The 24,922-nt window shown below is 40.5% G+C and overlaps 1 protein-coding gene across 3 annotated transcripts in view; it reads right to left on the reverse strand.

Annotated features, from left to right (window-relative positions):
• The window catches only part of MIB1 (MIB E3 ubiquitin protein ligase 1), a 79,761-nt gene that overhangs the window by 46,326 nt on the left and 8,513 nt on the right, over window positions 1–24,922 (reverse strand). For all 3 annotated transcript variants that reach the window (XM_065833098.2, XM_065833097.2, XM_065833095.2), the window contains exons 2-9: window positions 22,793–22,964; window positions 18,319–18,448; window positions 16,444–16,548; window positions 8,756–8,822; window positions 4,046–4,250; window positions 2,268–2,451; window positions 1,809–1,953; window positions 502–635 (exon numbers count right to left, since the gene is read on the reverse strand). In XM_065833098.2, the coding sequence (XP_065689170.1) occupies window positions 502–635; window positions 1,809–1,953; window positions 2,268–2,451; window positions 4,046–4,250; window positions 8,756–8,822; window positions 16,444–16,548; window positions 18,319–18,448; window positions 22,793–22,964 (1,142 nt within the window). The remainder of the gene's footprint in view (window positions 1–501; window positions 636–1,808; window positions 1,954–2,267; window positions 2,452–4,045; window positions 4,251–8,755; window positions 8,823–16,443; window positions 16,549–18,318; window positions 18,449–22,792; window positions 22,965–24,922) is intronic.

The raw sequence follows: 24,922 nt of genomic DNA on the forward strand, positions 1-24,922 counted from the left end.
TAATTCTTAAGCATTTTCTTTAGACTTTTCAGTACTAGGTGATTAGACCAGTTGGTAAAAGGAATGTGACAGAACAGATTAGATGATCGGCCTCATGAGTTAAAAAAACAAAACTAAACCTAAGCCCACAACAGAAAAAAAATCTTCAAAAATCTAGTCTCCTTCCTTCTATCTCTCCGAAATAAAAGCTGAAGACCCTTCACTAATTGTCAGCGTTTGGTCCTCTGCTCCAACTCTGGCAGACAGAGGCTGGAAGGTACTTTAATTTATGGAAGACAACAGAAGGCAAGATATGTCCAGTGAAAAAGGGTGTGAAGCACTATTTTCATATGTATCCCAACAAATTTCATAGGACAACAAACAGGAGAAGAGACACTGGAACCAGCTGTCCTACTTCTATGCAGACACACGATTGACTGGCAAGGTGTATGCAGGACAGCTTCACTTCCTTGAGTTAATTACAGGTCCCCAGAACTCATCTTCTCGAACCAGAACACTCACGTCTACATCTGGTCTCTTTAGTAGGTCTTCCACTTTAGCAACATCTCCATTGGCAGCAGCTTTAACCAATTCTTCATTGAGATCTCCAGATTCTTGGGTTTCAAATAATTTCTTCAACAGCTGAGACAATCTCTCTATGATTATTAAAAACAAAGGACAATTAAGATTACCATTCTAATCATACAAGAACAGAAAAATAACAGCTAAATTTGCCATACTTCTGAAGATGTGCATAGCAACAAGCAAACTACCATAAAATGGCAGCTGTAAGTTATTACTCAGTTTGAGTAAGTGCTGCACACCAATACCCTTTAGATAGCTGAGACTGTCACATCAGGCACTTCAAAACAGGGTTGACTGAACCACAAATAGCCTGTCTGGCACAAAATATAGAAGGGTGGGAAGGAGGCAAAAACATGAATTTACATATTGATATAACAGGCTTGTCAGTCTTCTAGTTTAATGGAGGGTATATCCTGCCCTCTGGGATTTGAAACACTGAGTCATATTACTTTTCTAGCTAGTTTAATGGCTACTGTGACTTTGTTGAAGAAAATTCACTGTATCTGTGCCTCCCTACGAAAGTGTAGAAAACAACCTAGAAAGGTTTCCTGGTATTAAAGCAAATACATGAAGAAAAACAACTAGCTATGAACAAAAAGAAAAACATTCTAGTTTAACTGATCAGTGAGACAGCCAACAGAACATAAAATGCATTGGATAGCTTTTCTGCCTCGTTATTAGATGAACGAGAGAGCAAGTTCAACAGAACTGAAATGGGATTACATAGACAAAAAAAAATTCCCACTGTAATTAATCAAAGGCTGTCTGAGTAAGTTTTAAGACAGAAATTTTGAGGAAAGAATATTATCCTGAGCAACCTCTTGCAACAGATCCCTCACTTACGCTTGCTGTCCCACACCACCTATTCAACAAGGAGTCTGGTTGTTGCAGCCAGGGACACTCTCTTCATGCCTTAGTCCCTATTCAAATCCCATGTCCCTTCCAATCATTTAAATTTTCAAGTCCTTAGAGCAGACCTCCAAAGACATACCTGCTCTGTGGCCAAATAGAAAACCAAAATTTGATTTGGAGTTTTTGCACCTCATCAAGACAACAACCACTACCACCTCCATACTGACTGCAAGCTTTTTCTTGCATCTTTCTTTAAGGTGCAACATCAGTTAGCCAAACCCCAAGCCTAGGTATTATTAACCTTGCATACAAACTATGTACTAGTACCTAGAAATTTTGAATTAACACGTATACTTGCCACATATACATTATTGGTTATTCTTCAAACTTACCACCAGATGCATTACTTATAGCAGATCCTGCCGATGCCACCTTTGAGACAGCTGCTGGATTATACGTCCAAGATGTCCCACAAACCTCTACCTTTAAGTCACTGTCTGAATAGATCTGCTGGACTCGACCAACTTTACCTAACGTCTGCATTAAAGAAAACACCAAATGAAAATAATACTAAAAATAAAATATTTACAAACCTGAATATTTTATAATAAGTCACAAATTTTATTAAGTCAGTTGTTTAATATTACAGTCACTAATACCTTCAGCTAATTCTCATCAGACTAAGCAGGTTATTACATCTGAGCAAGTATTACACTGCATTTAGTGCAATACACTTTCACTAACTTAGAAGAAAATCCCTTCGATTCCCATAAACTCCACATATTATTACCAATCATTACTAGAAATATTATACAAGTTTTGCCATCCTGTGAACCCAAACAACTACTTACCGGAAGCATTGCTTCAGCCCACTCTCCATGACCTCTCTGAAGGAGCTTGATTCGCTCTAAGTCATAACATACTTGAACAAGGTCACCCACTTGAAACTGAGAGGTGCCTCCTTCTGCACCTTGAGCAGCATCTCCACTTCGGACAACGTTGGCCTTGGTGAGAACAGCTGGATTAAATGTCCACCTAGACAATGAACCATTTGAAGTAGTTTTAAACATGCAAAGCCAAATATATGTTTAAAAATTATTTGTTAGACAAGATCCTGTCTGTATGTCTACAAACTTTCTCCAATTGGATACCATGGCATATTTTTTGTTAATCATTTTTTTGTCCATAAACCTCTCTGTGGCTTATTACTCTAATATTTCCACGGTAATCTTCAGCGATATACACTTGTAAAAGCAATGAAGTAATATTCTGCCTAAGGGGATGCAAGATGACAGCAATATAATAGTCCTGAAAGTAGCTATACAGTTTGTTTATTTTTCCAGGGAGAAGAGACAACTCTGGTTGTAAATGGGAAGATCCAACCTGTCTCACAAAGGATTGGACTGTCAGGAAACAACATGGGAAGAATAAGGAATTTTGACCCCTGCTCCCAGGTCAAAAGCCACAACATTCAGTTATAAAAGTACTCTTCAATTAAATGGATGTCCCAGATACACATCAACTTTTAACCAAACTATCCAAATTTGTACTATAAATTTTACTGGTTTAGAGGCATTTAGCTGTTTTTACGCTGAGTTATATTCTAACATGCAATATGGTGATCTCTCCTTACAGTTGGTCTGGGGTTCACTTTCATTCAGTTGTCTGATCTAGTTGAGAAGTATCACATAATCTCTATGAAGGGCAACATCAGGGAAAAAAAACAGGACAGAGAAGCTCCTCTAACTGGCTTTGTAGTCATGAGTGTCTGAAGAAAAGCCACTTGCTTTCTTTCAGCTTGTGTTAGCTGGGAAAACAGCCTTGTTCCGCACTGTTTTGCAATATTAACAAACAATATATTGAAGAAAAGCCTGAATTAATAATGCACTGTTAATCCTTTCTAGACAAACTGAACAGGTCGGTCTTCAGATAGATGTGAAATGTTATTCCACTCATCAGCTGCTTTTTAAAGAGAAGCCCAATACTTGCGCTCGCAAGACAACAAAAGCCAAGTGGACCTGTCAGCTCAGATCCAGCTGTAGAGCGGGGTGTGAATCCTGTCGGCACGGACGCAGCTCAAACTTCAAACCTAAACAGCTTGCAGGAAGTGGTTCTGGCAACAGCTTCACCAGCACTTCCCATTCTCAGTCCCTATTTACATAAGCTAACATTCTTTTGAATAATAAACCACTAGATATAGATCATGCAAAGGTCACTCTGTATTAGAGAGGATCCCAACATAAAACGTTTGTCACCTGTTCCCTTAACCCATTTTCCTGAAAACCCACAGTACATTGCTATTACTATTCCTCTTGAAAACACAGGATACTTTGTAACTAAAAAAGAAATTACTGCTTAAAACACTACATTTCAGAAATAAGATACTCCAGAACATCATTCCTTATTTTGGACTTAAATTTTCACCAAGTGAGAGAGGCAACAAACTTTCATTTCCCATTAAGGCATGTTTAAAGGTAAATCCTCATTACACATTGTAGCAGGAATACAAAAATTCTCAAGGAGATCTTAACAGACACAAAAGGAGAACAAAGTTTCTGGACCAAGTGATTACAAGTGCTGAAGACAAAGGGAGTCTGTGAGAATCAGTGTTGAAGGCTACATAACAAACCTGTTGCCGCTTGGATATTGTACTACAATGTCATGATCTTCATCGATTCCACAAACTGTTCCAGTTGTTGTTAAGGTTTCAAACATGCCATCAGTCCATCCTCCATGGCCATGCTGCAAAGACTGTACAATTTCCAAATCAAGGTCAATGTTTACAAGGTCACCAATTTGCAGCCCACCAGGGTTTCTGTTACCGTTTTGCTCACCTGAAATAGAATAAGAAGAAAAATGTTCACGTGATAACGCTAATTTTCCAAGTAATCTCATGAACAGAAATTAGTATCTGAGACATAACTCTCGATATCTTTTAATCTATAGGGGCAAACAGCTAAAAGGGAGTGAAACAAGTAAAAAGGAACTCTGAACCTTTGTCTATGAAATGGTGCGTTTCTTGTTGAGTTTTCAAGGGATATAACAATGAAACTGGTAAATTCTAAATACTTATGACAGCCTCCACTATGGCCTCTAACTGGGATGGTAACAGCTCTCATATAGTGTTAGACATCTAGAAATACATAAAAGCTTTGATAATTTTGAGAGAGTTATATACAGAATGTTATCTCTCCAGAAAAAGGCTGACAGATAAGCAGAATGCCCACAGAAGCGGTTTTGAATTGGGTCCAAAACGAGCAATGATAGAAGTCTTTTAACTTTGTGAGTGGGGAGATGACTACAAAAATAAACACAACAATATGGGGGACTACGGTGGGTCCGTGGATTCCCTGACGGAGGGCATGGGAACAGAAATTAGCCTTGAAGATATGAAGGCCTACCCATGAGAAAGATGGGAGTAAAGCAATATCCGGAGATATTAAGGATGTACCCGTGAGAGAGAAGGGAGTAGAAGAGTAACACTGATGATAGCAAAATTAGCCAATGAGATGTTACTGCTGTAACTTGTAACCAATAGCGAAGAGACACATGAATTGGTAAAACTGTATAAAAATGCACTTGTGGCAATAAATGGCATCTACTACTTTCATCCTGGAAGAACTTGGTCCATGTCGTTTGTCCGTCTCAACCACGACACAATAACAAAAACCTGTCATTTTTTGTACAAAAAACCTTCTCCTTGGACAATGCCTGCTTTCAAAAGACAACTCATAGCAAAAAAAAAAAAAAAATCATAAGCTGGAGGGAAATAGTGTAGATACACACATATCAAGGTGTGTTAACTGATGAGAGAAGACAGTTGTGGATGTGCTCACAGCCAGAACCAAAGGATCAGATCTGGTGCTGTTCGTAGAACCATGAAGAGCAACAACTGCAGAACTCGTAGACTGAGTGCAACAGCAGCAGCAGTGGCAAAGGGCAGGGTGAGCAGAGTTCCTTTAGTAAATCACTGTCTCTAAGGAGAGGGTGGATGACGGAGTGGTGTCCTCTTCCAAGCAAGAGTCAATGATGGAGAAAGGGTCCTTGCATTGCAACAATAAGGAAGTACAAAAATAGCCCAATAAACAGACACAAAAGCATTCTTTAGAGGGAGACTGATTCCAGAGCCCGAAATCCACACTGGATGTTGGCAATACTAGCTGCAGCACTAAAAGGTTTCAGAAGATGGAATGGCCAAGAAAAGATTTCGACATTATTGAAGAAGAAATATGTTCATGAATGGATGTTCATGTTCAATGCACTTTGACTTCTCTGACCACCTAGTGAGTTCTCTCTGTCTTATTTTTAATCTGTATCCTTCACCTGTGCAACAAATCACACATAACATGGAAAACTGCCACTTCTGCATAGGAGAAGTTAAATTATTTGGAAAAGCTACTGATAGGGAACTTGTTAGACAAAGAACTTACAGACAGCAAACATCCCAGAGACAGCCCTGATGAGACAGGGAGGTCTAAGAAAGGAAGAAAAACAAACCAGCAAAGAATTATAGAAGCACCAGTTGGCAGAAAAGATCTCTGGAGGTCATCTGGTCTGATACAGAGTCATAGAAACACAGAATTGCTTAAGTTGGAAAAGACCTTTAAAATCAAAGTCCAACTGTTAACCTAGCACTGCCAAGTCCACCACTAAACCACATCCCATCTACAGGTCTTTTAAACACCTCCAGGGATTGTGACTCAAGCACTTCCCTGGGCAGCCTGTTCCAGTGCTTGACAATCCTTTCCATGAAGAAATTTTTCCTAATACCCAATCCAAACCTCCTCTGGAACAACTTGAGTTCATTTCCTCTCATCCTATCACTTGCTACTCAGGAGAAGAGACCAACACCCTCCATGCTACAACCTCCTTTCAGGTAGCTGTAGACAGCGATAAGGTCTCTCCTCAGCATCCTTTTCTCCAGGCTGAACAGTCCCAGTTCCCTCAGCTGCTCCTCATCAGACTTGTGCTCCAGGCCCCTCACCAGCTTCATTGCCCTTCTCTGCACTCTCTCCAGCACCTCAATGCCTTTCCTGTAGTGAGGGGTCCAAAACTAAACACAGGGTTCGAGGTGTGGTCTCACCAGCGCCAAGTACGGGGGACGATCACTTTTCTAGTCCTGCTGGCCACACTAGTTCTGATACAAGTCAGGATGTTCTATCCCACATAAAGCCGAACTAACAACCAACTGAGGTCAGCTGTGGGTTTGTCTGAGTCCTGAAAGCCCCCAAAGACTGAGGTTCCACAACCCCTCCAAGTAACTTTTTCCAGTGCTACAAAATGGAGCTGTAGGTGTAACAGAAACTTTATTCAGTATCGGACCAGAACCTTTTGAGTCACACTTTAAGGTCACCACCATTTTCTGTTACACCATTTGTCAGTATTGAAATTTTAGTGTAATCATCTTCCAGCACCCCTCAAGTGGCTGTAGGTAGCTAGCAGATCACCTCATAAGCTCCTTCTTGCCAGACTAAACAAGCCCAGTTCCTCCTCCTTGGAAACCATATCCTTCATGTCTCTTAAACACTTTGGCAGGTCACCATCAGACCCTCTACAGTTTCTCAAAATGGGGGTGGGAGGGGGTGAAGAGGACATGGGCAGACAGTGGCACAAACAGGACACAGTATTCTAGACATGACTTCGTAACCACTGAGAAGAGTGGGATAATAACTTCTCCTATTCTGTTGCCCACTGTCCTCCTAATATAGCCCATTATGATATTTGCCTTATTTGCAACAATGTCACAATGATGTCTCATCCAATTTGGTGTTCACTGCAGCACCCAGGTCTTCCTCAGGAAGGGTCCTCACTCGGGCATTCACAATTCCCAGTCTGGGAAATTCTGGTACATAGGCTTATTCCAACCAGAGTGCAAAACTGCATTTCTGCTGTAACTCCATTCACCAAATTCTTCATCAAGGTCACCGACGTGGTATTGAACAAAATCAGTCCTGGTGTTTTAACCCAACTACACACAAATTCGTATTAATTACACCCCTTTCTGGAATGTTATTTGCTCTCTACTTCAAATACTGCAAAGCTTCAAAAAGAACTTTGTAGTTTTTAATGCAAGCACACATTTAAATTCCCAGCATGAAGCTATCTGTGAACTGCATTCAGAAGACAAATGAAAGGGACAGATGTTCTAACAAAGAGTAAGACTGAGAAGATGGAGGATAATGTCACAAGAATGGTGAACTGAGTTCATCCTCATCCATTAAAAGCAACTTAATATAGTGGAAGGGGATGAATTTAACAATGAATAGTCTCCTACTATCTTTAGTGATTAATATTCATGTATTCAAATACAGTATCCTAAAACCTGTATTTTAAAGCAAGAACCAAAAGGAATAAAGGACATAAGAACCCAAGTTCATCTGTGAAATAAAGAACCTGTAAGAACCTATTACTACTTTTCTATTTTTACTCACATCAGACTAAAATGACAAAATTAATGTAAGTAGAGAAGCAAGACACAAAGGTCCGAATGCCTTGGCTTTGTACTGTCAACCAATTCATCTACTTGACGGTAAATATTTAAGGGGCATCTTGGACAACTTTTGTCTAAAAAAAACCAAACAAACCAAAAAACCACACACACACAAAAATATCAACAAACCTAAACCCAGACCTTTACTGTTTTCACCTTTTCACCAATGCTGTCACCAAAGAAATTGTGCTTGTAGGTCATACTTGAAGTACTTGTGTAAGGAATCAGATTAAGACTAGTAAACAAAGCATTCTCTGTTTTGCCAAGGAAATACACACTAATAATTAGGAAATTTGTGTTCAATAATCTATAAAATTTATCCAAACTTATCCGTATTTCAAAGCCAAAAATACTCAGCAATTATTTTTTATAATACACTCTGCACGTGTCTATGGCCCAGTCAAGACACTAGAGGAATAAGTCAGTGCAACAGCTGATATGGAAAACCTCAAGCAAGATTTCACAACATACACTAGTATTAGCATCAAATAACAGGTGGTAAGTTCAAATGACTCCTGTTTATGGCCATGTACATGCTACTTCACTGAACATGTCTGAATAAGACAGTCTTATAAGAATGTACAGCTATGTTTAGCTCTTTAGAAAAGCAGTTCACAAGATGTGACCCAATTTATTACTAAGTCAATGCTTAACAGCTTCCTTGCCATCCACTTGGCACACTGACACCAAATACATTTAGAAAAGCATTACAATTTATTCTTCACGGATGGAAATGTTGCCATTTACATTTCAGTAATACAGACAGTCCTTTTAGATAACATGAAAAGGAAAGAGAAATACAGACTAAGTAACATACATCAAGATAAATTTACTTTGCCTTCAACTCACCTAACACAGGACAATGGTCCCTGTAGAACGAGCCTCCTTTTGCATCTTGCACACATTTCAGGTCAGACTATGGAGAGAGATTGAGACAGCTTTAGTCCTCACTGAGTCTCCAGGTTAACACAAGCCAGTGAAACTAGAACTGAAATACACTCAACTAAGAAAGGTTGAAAATTATGTGTACGAAAACATGCCCCATGAATTCCTTACTGATGCATATAATCTCAAATACTTTCCAATCTATCAGCCTTGACATGCTTAAGATTTTAATAACCTTTACCAATATAAAAGGCTATAAAGGATAACACATTTTTAACTCAAAGGAATGTATTAAAATAACACAAAGCTACCTTGCATTGTTCTATAAAGTTACCTTTTCCTTTCAAAAGTGTGTGAACACACGCAAAGAAAAAATCTGCACACAGTGCTTGAAGCCACAGCCTTTTCTATACCAACCATTAAATGCTTGCCAGTGTTGCCCCTTCTTCCCAACCCTTTTTGACAGATACATGTTTAACTTGGTGAAGAAAACCTAGCACGCAAACTCTACAAAATGAAGAATTTCCAATTAAGAGTATACAGAACACAAGGATACTACTTTTTAAAAAATGTGATCTTTTTAAAGCTCATCCTTCATAAAGACACTGTTTTGTAACCAACTCCTTTTCATAAAGTCAGCAGAGTTCCTATAGTTCTCCTTTCCTCTAGTTTTTTCCTTGTGTAGCCCTTAAAGCCAAATGGCTACCATCTGCCATTGCTCCTTATAGAACAATTCCAACTAAACAAAGGGCATTTTGTGCACATGATGAGTTGGGAAGGAGATACGAAACTGTTTACAAAATGTGTCAGAATATTCTATGGGATGGGGGAGGAAACAGAAGATGGGTAGGGGTTATGATATAATCAACCATAACTAAACAAATACTTTAACAAATATTTTTCCCACGCCCAAGACATTGACCGATTGTGCACCTGCAAAAAGATTAAAATGAAAACTCTCAAGTCTTCCAAATCATCAAGGCATTGACAAACACAATGCTACCCTCAGTGACCAGTAACTGCTAAGCAGCCAGAAACAATACAAAATTCACTGTATGTCCTGATCTATGAAGAATGTACCTCCACTTTCTGAAAAAGTGATGAAAACAGCCAGACGAAATTAATGAGATTTAGCCACTCTTCAAAGGCTATGAGAAACCAGAGACAGAGGGTTTGTTCAGCCCAGCAGCAGCAGGACTGCGACAAAATCCTGCCACCCAAGGGCAGGTGCTGGGTTTAACTCAGCCGAGGACAAAGGGGCTGTGCTGACCACCCCAGATGGAAAGCTCATTCATTCCCCCACACCAACAGAGATTTAATGTGCCCAGGAGCACTGGGTCTCACCCACTGAATACAAACTCTTCATGTCATGCAACAAGCAGCTGTCTGCACAGGAGTGAAGAAGGCGGTATACATGCAAGAGCTGTTTTCACATTCTTCAGAGCATGAAGAATAGAGCGTGGGAGGGTCCTAAACAGTTCCCCTCCCAGCCAGGCAAAATCTGAGTGAAAGATCACTTACGTTACAGCAAGTATGAATGTACAGAGATGACTGATGGCTAACAGCTAGCAGAAGAAATAAAATATTCTGTACAAGGCTAATTACTACCTTTCAGCAGAAATTACTGGGAAGCAGGTTAAGACACCTTAAATTTTACAGGAAAAAAAAAATAGCCAGAAATCCACAAATCTGCTCTCTTTTGTTATCCTGCCTGTATTGTGCCCTACACATAGTTTATTTCTGGAGTATAATGATATACTTGGTTGTAAAACTAAATGGTAGCTTGATCTTGAACCTCAGCTTCACATGTCTTCCTTTCACTTACATGGTGAAGTCAATATTAGATCACTAAGGAGGAAAACAAGAGTCTGACCTAAGTATCACAGAAAAGCAAGGTAACATGTTGATTTACATAAGCCTTCAACAAAATATTGAGGACTTAAAACACACAGAAAGATAAGGTACTTGACAGAGATTAAGGCAGTAAGAAACTAACTTGTATATACAGCAGAGTTCCTTCAGCAACTTTGCAAACAGCACTACTAACAAAAGTGACACCGACATGATAAAGGCCTACGAATGTATTAAAAAACATAACCAAACTCAAAAAAGATCCTGGAGTTTTACGATAGGAAACTGTACTTAGTTGTATTTCAGTACCATGAAAGCTGGGTAAGCAACTATAATCCTACTTCCAGCATCCAGCTACTGTATTTCTCAGAAAAACTACTTGGGCAGAAGAAAACTTATTAAGTAAAAATAAATAAATAAATAAATAAATAAAAATCAGGGGCCATGTTAAGCTTCTGGTCATCCTGCCCTGGGGATTGTGTGGGAAGACGCCCCCCTAGTGAGGACAGAGCACAAAGACACCCAAAGCCCCGCCACACCAAATGCCAGCGCACCACGTTGCGCTTTGGAGAACACCACCAAGATTTTCCTAAGTTTGGTAAGTCTCCTGGCATCTTGCAAGTGGATTGAAATAGTAGATTGTTTGGAGATGAGACTAATTAGTGCAAAAAGGAATGTACCAAAACACCATGGATGTTAAAATGCAAGTTTTAGACTCATGGTGACACAGTGCACAGAAAAAGAAGTGATGATGGTTGTAAATACATGGTGGAGACAAATGTGAAACGATGAAAACAAAACATAAGCTATTCCACTTTAACTTGATGGAGAAATCATTCAATTAACCTTAGAGAGGGTTATTCCAAGAAACAGAAAAATAAGCTATAGGTTTTGTGGCATTTGTGTATGTTTAGCGAAGAGATGGAAGGTCCACTTCAGCAGGAAATCATTATAACAAAAACTCAAGGACCAGCACAAAACATTGCACAGCAGGACTTTCAGATCCATAGTAACAGCTGATGAACATTAGCAGTGAGTAATAATATTTTTTTGCCTACAGTGGAAAACTTTGGCCTTCTAGCATCTACCTTCTGACTTGCTGAAAAAACTCTTTGCATTGCAGCTGTATGTGACTGGATTACATAAAGATCATGATCTGCTCAGCCAAATGGAAACACAGAAAATATAACAGTTTACTTTGACATAGCATCCATTGAAAAAACAGCAGCAATTTCGTAATGATAAAAACTTCAAGGAATGAATAAAATGTACGTTACAGCACTGTCAGCAGTGTGGGCAGATGGTGTAAAAGTGCCATCAACTCTGACCTTGAAGAGGAAAACAATGCTGAAGGAGCAGCTGCTTAGTGGAATAACTATTGAGTCATTCCAGTCAATATGGGATGCCATCCATCAAAACCAGGCAGAGGACTCTACAGACCTGATAAGGAAACTAGGTGTGCTGCTAAGAAAAAGGAGAATGTTTCATCCAGATGAACTGAAATAGCATCTAAGACCAAGACTAAGTATCAGGAGAGAAATTAATACTGATCTTACGGATACACCTGCAGGAATGGTGCCACAGCTGCAGGTGTTTTGGGGTAACAATGAATACACCCTCATTTGAAATCTTCAAACTCAGAACAGCTTTTGACAAGGAAATAAGCCCTTAGAGGGCAAATGGAAAAAGCCCAGTGACTGCTGCTTTGTCACCTGATTAAGACAACAAGGGACTGGATAAATCCCTATGTTTTAGCTAAAGGTTTACAAAAAATGCTGTATTTCAAATTTAATGAACTCAATTTTCAGTTTCAAGAAGCTGAGAAAAGCGAAAGCAATAAAAAGAGAAAGCAGAAGATAATAGAGAAAATGATGGAAATAACAAAGGTGCAAGGTACAAAAACAATAGCAACAGCTTCTTATAGAAGAAATCAGATTTCAGGCAAATCCTGAGTGAACTGCTTAAAAATGCACTGTCTATTGATTACAGGCACTTATATTAAAAAAAAAAAAAAAAAGTTATGCATGGGAAGTTAAGTCTTTCTTGTGGGTTGATACTGTAAATAACAAAACTGGGACAGGATCAGTAAGTACATTTCTGCTTAACAGAAACATGTTTCCAAGCAATTCAATTAGGGAGACATTAGAAACTTGGCTTGGTTGAGACTACAGGACAAATGTAGAGAAACAAGACTATGTAAACAAGTAGTGAAAGAAAGTCACTGAAAAATGCAAATAAATGCACAAGGTATACAGAAATATCTCCTTCCTCTCTGGATTCCAAACAAATAACCACCTAACTTTCGCTACAGTGTCAGTAACATAATAAAAAACATCTGCTGCATGTGTAAAGTGGCCAAAATTCATGTTTCTGTGTTTTACATCAGTTTTCACCAGCACCTAGAACAGAGGGACATTGAACTAACAAAATAATTAAAATTCTTGTTGCTCCTTTCTAAACTCATCATTTTGAACATACCTGGGACAAGATAAAGGACTAGAGAACTGGAGATCTGACAGTTGCTACCACACTAGAAAGCATTTTTCTATATATAACATACACCTGCAATGCCTAGTATGCCAAGACATTTACTCTAACTTAAAAAAACAAACAAACAAAACCAAAAAACAAAGCAAACAAAAAAACCCCCACATTATCAACTCATTCTTAAAATCCTCTAGAGTAATTTCAAGGATTATCTTTAAGAGTAACCCATATAAATGTCAATAAACAGACACGCTGTCGTCAGTATAAGAAAGTTCAAAGTAACATCAAAAACACAAGGGCAGGAATCTTCTCAATTTTCCTTACGCGCTCAACTATTCAGAATTCACGGAAAAAAGTACACAAACACGGATGTCTTACAGATTACTGTGAAAATTATGGATAACTGTAGCCTCTGAAAGAAGTAACTGTAAAGATAAACAGAAGATCCTCCATAAAGAATAACAAGAAGAGGAAGGTAATCACAGGGGGAAAAAAAAAAAACCACACACACACACAAAAAAAAAAAAAAAAAAAAAAAAAAATTGTTAGCACAATATGGATTCCCAAATAATGAAACTGATTTGGGGCATTCCTGCTGATGGAACTACTTTTTTAAGTTTTTCCAACAAAATCCTTCCATTAGTAAGTAGTAGAATATGCTGCTTATCGAAAACCAAAGGAATTTACCAGCTTTACATCCTTGGCTGTGTGATATGAAGTAATAAGAACTAGAAACAAGTCCAAAAAGCTAAATCCCAATTAACTCTCTAACTCCACAAAGTGTAACTTTTTATCACAAAAGGCTATGTTCACACATTTCTAAAGCAGGTAATGTGGTTAACAGCTTGATCTGGCTCTAGGATCTGAATACACAGATACGAAATGCAAGCAGTGTCAATAATCACGTTAGCCAACAGCACTTTATCCCTACTACGGGTGTATCAAACATGTTACTCAACCTAACAGTATCATAAAAACAGATTTCAATTTGGGAATTTGTGGTCTGTGTTAGCAGAGACTCCAAGATTTAAAGGCCAGGATTCACAAAGAAAAACAAGATGCACCTCTCTCTACTCCTTCGTAAGTAAACACAACAACAAACTCAAAAAAACCTGCAAGTATCAGGCCACAAATAAAGGCAATTTTTCAGCCAGCACCTGCTGCCCCACCAGCCAGCCCTCGTCTCCCCCAAGAAAAAGCTGACAGGCCAGATAGATTAATTTTGAGGAGCAGATGCAGCCTGTCAGCTATCAAACAAGCAACCCTGACTTACAATAATGAGCTGTGTTTCTTTAATCAGCTCTATTTGCCTCGAGTCAAGTGTTACTCATTTGCAAGTAGGGGTCTCTTTCCCAGCTGTATTTACACAGGCACACACTGAGTATTGTTGATTCCACTTTCTCTGTACATTCTTATCCAATTTCTAAGTTCCAGAACAAGTTTGCCCCAACTTTATATGAACTTTCTGACAGTCTACTAACCAGCTTTACATAATAGCATATAAATAGGAGTAAATAATCATAATGAATTGTACACTTAGCAAGCAATGAATCAGTTATAAAAATTTAACTTTACATTCAAATGGCTATTTGTCACAGATATCCAAGATTCCATTCTGCCCGAAGTGAAAATTGAATTTGATAAAAGTATTTGACAAAGACAAAATTATTGTAAGAATGGATTACAAACAGGTAAGCACTACATACAAAGCCCTTTTAAAACATATGCATGTACATACACTTTTTATGTATTATCCTATATACAACATGTATATATATGTAGTTCCACAAATATTTTAACACTTTTTTGTTGTCAATTAAATGACTGACTGAATTTTTATATTTCTGCAAATCTTGTGGGAAGGGTCATCCTTATCCTTTCAAATTTACAGTAGCAGGACTTAATCAAGTATTCTAAAAATATTTAATGCTTCCTTATGTGGCAACAGCATGGCAACAGAATACAGTTGATTTACAAACCATATATATTTTTCTATTGTTATGGAAATAACTATTCAGAACAGATATAACTTATCTTAAACGTATTTTTTCTGAGGACAGAAGGAACCTTTAATGATTCCACAGCATTCCTACTATGTAGAGCACAAATTATAACATAGTAACTGAAATCGCAACAACAACAAAAAAATCAGTTGATCTGTATTTCAGTCTATCTAGATTGTGTAATTACGATCCTTTTCCAAGCATGACAATGAAATATAAAGGGGAAGGTATTAAACACTGGTTTAACAAAATTGTACTACCTACTACAACAGATAACTTTACCTTTTGCCAATATATAAGGAATTTTCTTTAGAACTGGTGTGGACCATGAAGGATATAATTCAATACTGACATATTTTATCCTTAGCATCTTCACGCATCAGAAAAGCTGACCTGGACTAAAGATGTTTACTCTTTTTAAACTTCACACTGAAACACGTATTTACTGCAAAAGTAGTATTTATTTTTTATTATAGAAATAAACTTTATTTCAAGTGAGGGTATAAGGCAAAATACTTCCCAAACAAGCAAACTAGCCATTGTTTAACATTTCATTACCGACACACATCTGACAAGATGACACTTCAATGTTAAGTTAACATGGTTTTCCTCTGCAGTATCAAACAAAAATCATGCAAAGAAAATGCTAATTAAGATGTTACAAGCAGCTGATAATCAAAGTAACCTTTCCTTGACCCCCATTGGGATAAGAAAACCCAGTGACAGAAGGCACTTAGGCTAGGCTCTGACCCATTTTCTCTCCTAAGCTGTAGAAATAGCTGTAAAAGCTAGGAAGTGAAAAAGAAAATATTTAGTGCTAAAGCTAACTAAGGTTGTAACCTAATTCAACACTTCTCCGTTGACAAAAAATTGCTTTCAAGAGGATTCTGAGTGTTGCCAGTAATTTAACACCTACAATTCTTGCAGTAATCACACCAAAATTTGAAGTGAAGTGAATACTTCAGGAGTTAAAGAAATAAGGTCTTTTAAAAGTTCATGACTAAGCTGCTTCTTTTCTGAATTTTGATTTAAGCACAATAGTAGCACAGGAAGATAATCATGTATACAATTTAAATATTTACTATACTTTGGCAGAAACTAGCCCTTAAATTATTCACATGTTTCATAAATTCCCAGATCAGACTGTCTTCCTAATACATATGCATGATCCACCCAGCTGTATTCACAATGACCTGACTAACAGTATGGAACTGACAAAGGATATTACAAAGGCAGGATAATAAAGCACAAGTTACTCTTACTACCCTTCCCCCATCATGCATTTTACCCTTTGTGTCCTTTTATACTTACCATGCCCTCAAAGCCAACTCTGTAAAGGTTTTTAGCACCATTGTCCCAAAGAACATATGCTGCGCTATGTGGACTTGACGCACTCCAATCTTGGATTTCAGTTACCTATTCAGTTTTAAAAACACAAAAATTGTTTCTAGAACAAAGACTTAGAAAAACAATTTGAACTTAAAAGTTTACTCATCCTCCTTCAGAAAAACACAGAATACAGCAGTTTTACTGAATGTGGTAAAATCCATTCTGAAGTTGTTTTCTGATTGATGCAAGCATTTCCATAAGATGACAGCGTGAACATATACTTTGTAGGCCCATTTTTCTTTTGTATATTTGGCAGGTAATCTAACTACATAAGTAGAGAAGAAAATCTGAACTGCGTAAATTAATTTTATGACTCTTTGACATGTTGTCACCAGAAGTAGCATTTAACTAAGAAAAACAAGATGAAAACTATTTTAACTGCTACAACTTGCCTGATTCAACCGGCGTAAGCCTGGTGATGCTACACTATGTTAGGAGACAAAGTTTTATTTCCAGAGTGTTTAACACCACAAAATGACAGTGAAAAGGACTTTCCCTGTCATTCCTGAAATCATGAGGCCACACACCAAATTCTGAAAACATTTCCATTATTCAAAAAAATCAGTTTCTAAAATTTGTCTTTATCTTATTTACACTTACTTAAAAGCTGCTTCTGCTAGCTACCATCTGCTTTTTCTCATTAAAAACTTTTACGCGCATTTACATGTATTTTCCGCTTGCAAGTAGTCGCACTAATTCAGGTTTAGTACAGAAAGCAGACAACGCAGTATAAGACTCTTATTTTGCAAAATTTCGGAGATTTCAAAATACCTTGCCAAATTCACAGCAAGAGGCAAATAATCAAGATGAGACAAGTTGCATCTGAATATCCCTTGCTTTGAGAGATTTAAATTTATTATCTCCTCTCAAAAAAATCCAAAATTAAATACCCAAAAGTACTAAAGCTTCCATAAATGTCTAGGACATAAAATAGGCTAAATATTCAGGAATTTTTCACTTTCTTTAAATGCTGCTTAAATCTACTAAAAATAAATGCCACAAAAACCACCAGTTTACCAAGATACACAGGTATCCAGTTCTTCCTTCTAGAACATCCGGTATTTGGTGACAGAAGTCATAGCATATTTCACACTCTATGTTCATACTTAAAACAAACCTTCATTAGTTCTCAAGGTAAATGTAAGTTGTAACCAGAAAATTTGCAAAGGTTATGATTAGCAACATAGAATTCCATGCAATTTTCAATAAATCCAAATATTTTTATTATCCCACTATATCAAAACCACTTACATAACATCCTAAGCCAATAATATCAATATCCATATCCGATTGCAAAAGTTTTAATTTTAAACTGGAAAAGTGCCTATAATTATTATAAGAAAAAAAAATCCAGGGCATAAGCACTGAAAACCAAGAGCAAGAGATACACGAATGTGCTGACGCACAGTAAGACCACAGAATGCAATGATGACCAGAAAGGCTCTTGAGAGCTCTGTTTTTATACCAGCTCTCTAGTAAAGTTGAATATGCCCAAGATCTTAATGTTGTTACAAGCCAGTCTTATACACAACAATCAAGACAGAAAATTAGTAGTTTTAAAAATTTTCTGTTGGTATTATAAAAATGTAGATTTAAATTTTTAAGAACTTGTCATAGTGTCCATCCCCTTCTTTTTCTACATGCTTGAGCATTACAGACTAAGATTAAAAAATGTCCGGCAAATTAAAATAGTAACTCCTGTGATTATATTTTTACTCTACAATTAGAAAAGCCACTGAGGCCGTTACATGAGCAGGCACAAGGCATCTTCTTATTTAAACCAGTTTTTAGTTTTACCTTTCCTCTACGCCCATTGCCACCATCTTGATCTTCCCATTGCCAGTCAACTCCACGTACCACCCTGGCACCTGCAAAGATTCCTCTTGCTGTAATTTTCTTTGATTTACGGCGAGACTCCAACAATACCCTGAAGTTATTGAAAGAAGAACCCACAAACGTCAAGATAATAAAGAAAGTCCAAGACAAATCTTTGGGGATGGGAAGGAAGGAAAGCATCTTGAAACAAAAATAACCCCAAAAACACAGATTTCAGTGCATGAATCGCATCCATTCAATTCTCAACTGAAGCAGCAGCCCACAAGACAAAAGCCCATGATCTCACCAAATCTGATTTATTGTATAATTAGTTTTGAATTCTGATGGTAATTTCTTCTCTAAAATTCCTAGTACAAGCAATAATCTTCCAAACACACACATAGAGAACTGTACTCTTATTATTAAAATCATTAAAGAAACAAAAAGTTATATAAACACTACATATCTGTATCTTGTAGATTTACCCTAGGCCAATATTACTGTCTTGCAATTGCCCTGCCATTTTTATTCAGAATTATGCTATTAAGAGCTACATCTCTTTCCCCTCTGTATCTCAGTTTATTTTCTACATACTTCTTACAGCATATCTTGGCAAATGTATTTCCATCTATCAGCCATAATATGCCGTTTTTCTAAAGCAAATCTCTTATTTCTCTCTGACTTCAATGGAACTGAAGTAATTCCAAACAGAACAGTTCATGAGTATTTAACTTACAAATCAAAACAAAGAGACAAACATTTTCCAGCCTTTTCAGTTATCTCAAGTGTCACCTGTCTGCACACAAATAGATTTCTTACTTCATGCCAGAAAAAAAGTATTTTTCAGCTGAAACTCTGAATGTTTCCTGACCTCTTCAGACGTGTATCACCCTCCTGCTAAACTTCTAACATCCAGCAGATGGCAGACAAGGAAAAAGTTAAACAGCTGGAATTGATGCAAAGAGCACACGAACATATTAGCCAATTTTATCTAATATAAAAGAATGACAGAAAACACAAAGATACGTTGTTTACAGCAGTGTTTTAGAAAGATCCAAGTACCTACAAAACTCACACAAAAACCAGCATACATTACTTCAGTATGCTGCCCATGTGATATCCCAAACTCAATAATAAAATAGGAAGAGCTGATGCTTTCTTTCATCCAAATATCCTTTGATTCCTCTTGTCATTTTTCTTATGAGATATCCCTCCAGTTCAATAGCACTGTTTTGCCCTTTTCTCCTCCTTCAAAAGATTAACTTTAATCTATTTTTCTCAATGAAGCTTGATCGAATAGAAATAGCTCCTTGATAGATGAAGCTGCCTTCTAGAAAAGAGTTGCAAAACAGAGCTCAATGGGAAATAACAGAGAGAGGGAGAAAGTGACAAGATGCAAAAGATTTCCTGCAATTCTATACATTGTCTATAATCTATCTCCAAAACTAAAACACAGACCACTTAAAACTACAAAGGAAACTTCAGCTAAAAAGAAGGAAGAGGAGGGGGAAGGGGAAGGCAGGCGGGGGGAAGGGGAAGGGGAAGGCGGGGGGAAGGGGAAGGGGAAGGGGAAGGCGGGGGGAAGGGGAAGGGGAAGGGGAAGGCGGGGGGAAGGGGAAGGCGGGGGGAAGGGGAAGGGGAAGGCGGGGGGGGGGAAAGGGAAGGGGAAGGCGGGGGGGAAGGGGAAGGGGAAGGCGGGCGGGGGGGAAGGGGAAGGGGAAGGCGGGGGGGGGGGGAAAGGGAAGGGGAAGGCGGGGGGGGGGAAGGGGAAGGGGAAGGCGGGCGGGGGGGAAGGGGAAGGGGAAGGCGGGCGGGGGGGAAGGGGAAGGGGAAGGCGGGCGGGGGGGAAGGGGAAGGGGGGGGGAAAGGGGGGGGGGGAAAGGAAGGGGGGGGGGAAAGGAAGGGGGGGGGGAAAGGAAGGGGGGGGGGGGAAGGAAGGGGGGGGGAAGGAAGGGGGGGGGGGAAAGGAAGGGGGGGGGGAAAGGAAGGGGGGGGGGGAAAGGAAGGGGGGGGGGGGAAAGGAAGGGGGGGGGGGGAAGGAAGGGGGGGGGGGGAAGGAAGGGGGGGGGGAAAGGAAGGGGGGGGGGGAAGGAAGGGGGGGGGGGGAAGGAAGGGGGGGGGGGGAAGGAAGGGGGGGGGGGAAGGAAGGGGGGGGGGGAAGGAAGGGGGGGGGGGAAAGGAAGGGGGGGGGGGGAAGGAAGGGGGGGGGGGGAAGGAAGGGGGGGGGGGAAGGAAGGGGGGGGGGGGAAAGGAAGGGGGGGGGGGAAAGGAAGGGGGGGGGGGGAAAGGAAGGGGGGGGGGGGAAAGGAAGGGGGGGGGGGAAAAGGAAGGGGGGGGGGGAAAAGGAAGGGGGGGGGGGAAAAGGAAGGGGGGGGGGGAAAAGGAAGGGGGGGGGGAAAGGAAGGGGGGGGGGAAAGGAAGGGGGGGGGGGAAAGGAAGGGGGGGGGGGAAAAGGAAGGGGGGGGGGGAAAAGGAAGGGGGGGGGGGAAAAGGAAGGGGGGGGGGAAAAGGAAGGGGGGGGGGGAAAGGAAGGGGGGGGGAAAAAGGAAGGGGGGGGGGAAAAGGAAGGGGGGGGGGAAAAGGAAGGGGGGGGGGAAAAGGAAGGGGGGGGGGAAAGGAAGGGGGGGGGGAAAGGAAGGGGGGGGGGAAAGGAAGGGGGGGGGGAAAGGAAGGGGGGGGGAAAGGAAGGGGGGGGGAAAGGAAGGGGGGGGGAAAGGAAGGGGGGGGGAAAGGAAGGGGGGGGGAAGGAAGGGGGGGGGAAGGAAGGGGGGGGGAAGGAAGGGGGGGGGAAAGGAAGGGGGGGGGAAAGGAAGGGGGGGGGGAAAGGAAGGGGGGGGGAAAGGAAGGGGGGGGGGAAAGGAAGGGGGGGGGGAAAGGAAGGGGGGGGGGAAAGGAAGGGGGGGGGGAAAGGAAGGGGGGGGGGGAAAGGAAGGGGGGGGGGGAAAGGAAGGGGGGGGGGGAAAGGAAGGGGGGGGGGGAAAGGAAGGGGGGGGGGGAAAGGAAGGGGGGGGGGAAGGAAGGGGGGGGGAAAGGAAGGGGGGGGGGAAGGAAGGGGGGGGGAAAGGAAGGGGGGGGGAAAGGAAGGGGGGGGGAAAGGAAGAGGGGGGGGAAAGGAAGGGGGGGGAAAAGGAAGGGGGGGGGAAAGGAGGGGGGGGGGAAAAGGAAGGGGGGGGGAAAAGGAAGGGGGGGGGAAAAGGAAGGGGGGGGGAAAAGGAAGGGGGGGGGAAAAGGAAGGGGGGGGGAAAAGGAAGGGGGGGGGAAAAGGAAGGGGGGGGGAAAAGGAAGGGGGGGGGAAAAGGAAGGGGGGGGGAAAAGGAAGGGGGGGGGAAAAGGAAGGGGGGGGGAAAAGGAAGGGGGGGGGAAAAGGAAGGGGGGGGGAAAAGGAAGGGGGGGGGAAAAGGAGGGGGGGGGAAAAGGAAGGGGGGGGGAAAAGGAAGGGGGGGGAAAAGGAAGGGGGGGGAAAAGGAAGGGGGGGGGAAAAGGAAGGGGGGGGGAAAAGGAAGGGGGGGGGAAAAGGAAGGGGGGGGGAAAAGGAAGGGGGGGGGAAAAGGAAGGGGAAAGTCTGGTAAGCATTGTCAAAAACAATGATATTTTAAAAAAACAAATAGAAAAATAGATTTGTATTTTGTTACCTATTCTCTATTGATTACACTAAGTCAGCACTTTCTACTTTTGGATTCAACTTTCACGTCTTGCTCTGCATTAAACATTATAATTCTGACACTAAGCTTATGATATCTATTTGACACCTAGAGCTGCCACTATGAACTTCAAAAAAACAAAAGTTACTTTTTGTAAGCCACTGACCCCGGCATTTGAGCCGTAGTCAAACTTCAAGAAAAACACTTCAGAAAATAAACATAGTCCCTACAAGACACGATAGAAGAACTGAGTTTGTGTGCTCCAACCACTTTCCTTAACTGTAAAAGCACTGATAAAAGCACATCACTGAATTACAACGTATTTGTAAACCTTATTTCCCAAGAAGAGGAAAAAAAATGCTGTTGCACATCATTCTGTTTGTCATAGCCCACAAGAAGGGTATTTTCCCTCAATCTGTCTACATCATTTTTGAATCTAATTGAACTTTCACATTCAGGAATTCATTGACAAATAATTTTGTGATTCTATATCATGTAAAGGTAAGTGTCGTCATTTTAAAGCTGCTATATGATAACACAAGACTTAGGAAGACTACAGTGAGGTTAAAAGAAATTGAGTAATCATATCCTAACATTTTTCTCTACTCCATTCTTTCTAAAATGTGCATGTTTTCCAAGGTCCAAAGATCTCGAGCTACCCTCCTGCACAAAGAGACAGAACCAGTAATAGAACTGACATGTCAAGCCACTTTCTTACCTAATCCAAGTTTCAGCAACCAAAGCTGCAATTTCAAAGTTAACCACAATTAAGTTTTCCTATTTAATTTCATGGGGAAAAAAAAATCACATTTTACCTTTCACTTCCTGGTGTGGTAATTCTGTAAAAACGATGCCTCAAGTGATGTTTGTCCCCGTGATAGCAAACTGTGCACAAGTCATAATTTGTGCATTCAGCACATTTCCATCGGATGCCAATGATGGGTTGCTGTCGACAAGTATCACACATAGTCCCATCATGCTTGATACCTATGAGGAGAAAAGGAAAAACAAGACTGACAATTTTGCCACAGCACCACACAGATCTCTGTTGTGCGCCATAACAATTTGAAACCCTATACTAAAATGATAACAATAAAGAAAGGCTGCTAGTGATACTCTATCAGCCTATACAACTGAGGCGAAAAGATAATGGACTTTTCCCCATATCTCCAGTCAACAGTCTGTTGCTGAAATGTTCTATCTTGCCTCAGCTCAAAAAGCTGAGAAAGCTGTGCTTGTTTTTTTCTATCTATAACAATCAGAGAAAGTGAGAAATGCATATATACAGGCAGTCCGAAATGTTATCTTTTGATTAAGGCTATCAACACACCTTATACCACAAAGGCTACTGTGTTCAGCTGTTTGAAAATCATTGGTTTGACTTACACATTTTGTACAGAGCTAAAGATAAGTACTTATCTCAACTCTTTTCTATACAGGAAAAAATTAAGCTCTCTTGGATAGATGCCATTAGCTTCAAGAAAATCTGTTACTCTTTTTGAAGCACTTTACTGGTTTATATGTTGGTTTGTTGGAAAAGAATGTGCCAAAGACAGACCAGATGTAACCCATCAGCATGTGCTCTGCCCAGCCTTCTACAGAAACTGAGTTTTCAAGACTACTTAGTCCTACAGCTTTGCCAACCTACAGTAGAGAGAAAGTTATCAGTCACAGTTTCCATCCATGTATTCTGAATACAGTGAACAATCACAAGTTTATTTAAAAAAAAAAAAAATCAGAACAAGTTCTGCTACTGTTTGGAAAAAATTGAGCAACAGGACAGAGAAGCATTGGCATTCAGTCTGTATCACAAGCTAAAAACAATCACTAAAAGGTTGTAGTAACACAGAATTTTCTTAGTCACTCACCCTTTAAAAAACAAACAAACAACAACCAAACCCCCCACCAACACACACACACACAAAAAAACGCAGAAACACGTAACACGGCACAGCCAAGAAAAAACAGATCACTCTGAAATTAGTGAGGGAAAAGAATGGGTTTTGTCCCCTCCAGAAGGGATGCTTTCAGAAATGACTGCCAAATTCACTATAAACCACCTATTAGTCACTTCTGTCCAACAGCTGAGCCACTCACAAGGGGGAAAAAAAAAAAAAACAACACAGTTGGAGAGGTAAAACTGAAGGAAATGCCTTCTTGTCTGATCATTTCACAAAATCATATAATAGCTGAGACAATCTCTGGGGATTGTCTACTCCTACCACCACTGCCCAAAGCAGAGTAAACTAGAGCCAGCTGCCCAAGATCATATCCAGTCAAGTTTTGAGCACCTCCAGGAATGCAGATTCCACAACCTCTGGGCAGCCTGTTCCAGCACTCAGTCATCCCTAGAGCAAAAACGTTTCTTCTTATGCTTAAGTGGAAATTCCTGTATTTCAATTTGTGCCCACCACCTCTTGTCCTGTCACTTGACACCACCGAAAAGAGTCTGGCTCTATACCCTTTACAACCTCCATCAGGCATTTATATATGCTCTTAAGATCTCTCTGAGCCTTCTCTTCTCCAGACTAAACACCACCAGATCCCTCAGTTTCTCCTCATATCAGATGCCTTAAGATCCCTTTAAAACACATTTGCAGCCTTTCACTTGACACACTCAGTATGTCCATGTCTCTCTTGTACTGGGGAGCCCAGAACTGGACCCAGCACTCCAGGTATGGCCTCACCAGTGCGGAGTAGAGGGGAAGGGTCACCTCCCTTGACCTGCTGGCAACACGGTTCCTAATGCAGCCCAGGAGACCACTCGATACCTTCATCACAACAAGGGGCATTGCTGGCTCATGGTCAACTGGTTGTCCACTAAGATCCCCAGGTCTTTTCCTGCAAAGCTGCTTTCTTGTCAGCTGTTCCCAGCTGGTACTGGTGCAGAGGTTACTCTTCCTCAGCTGCAGGACTTGGCACTTCCCTTTGTTGAATTACATGAC

Source organism: Patagioenas fasciata, chromosome 2 (genome assembly GCF_037038585.1).
Source record: "Patagioenas fasciata isolate bPatFas1 chromosome 2, bPatFas1.hap1, whole genome shotgun sequence".
In the NCBI taxonomy this organism is placed as follows: Eukaryota; Metazoa; Chordata; class Aves; order Columbiformes; family Columbidae; genus Patagioenas; species Patagioenas fasciata.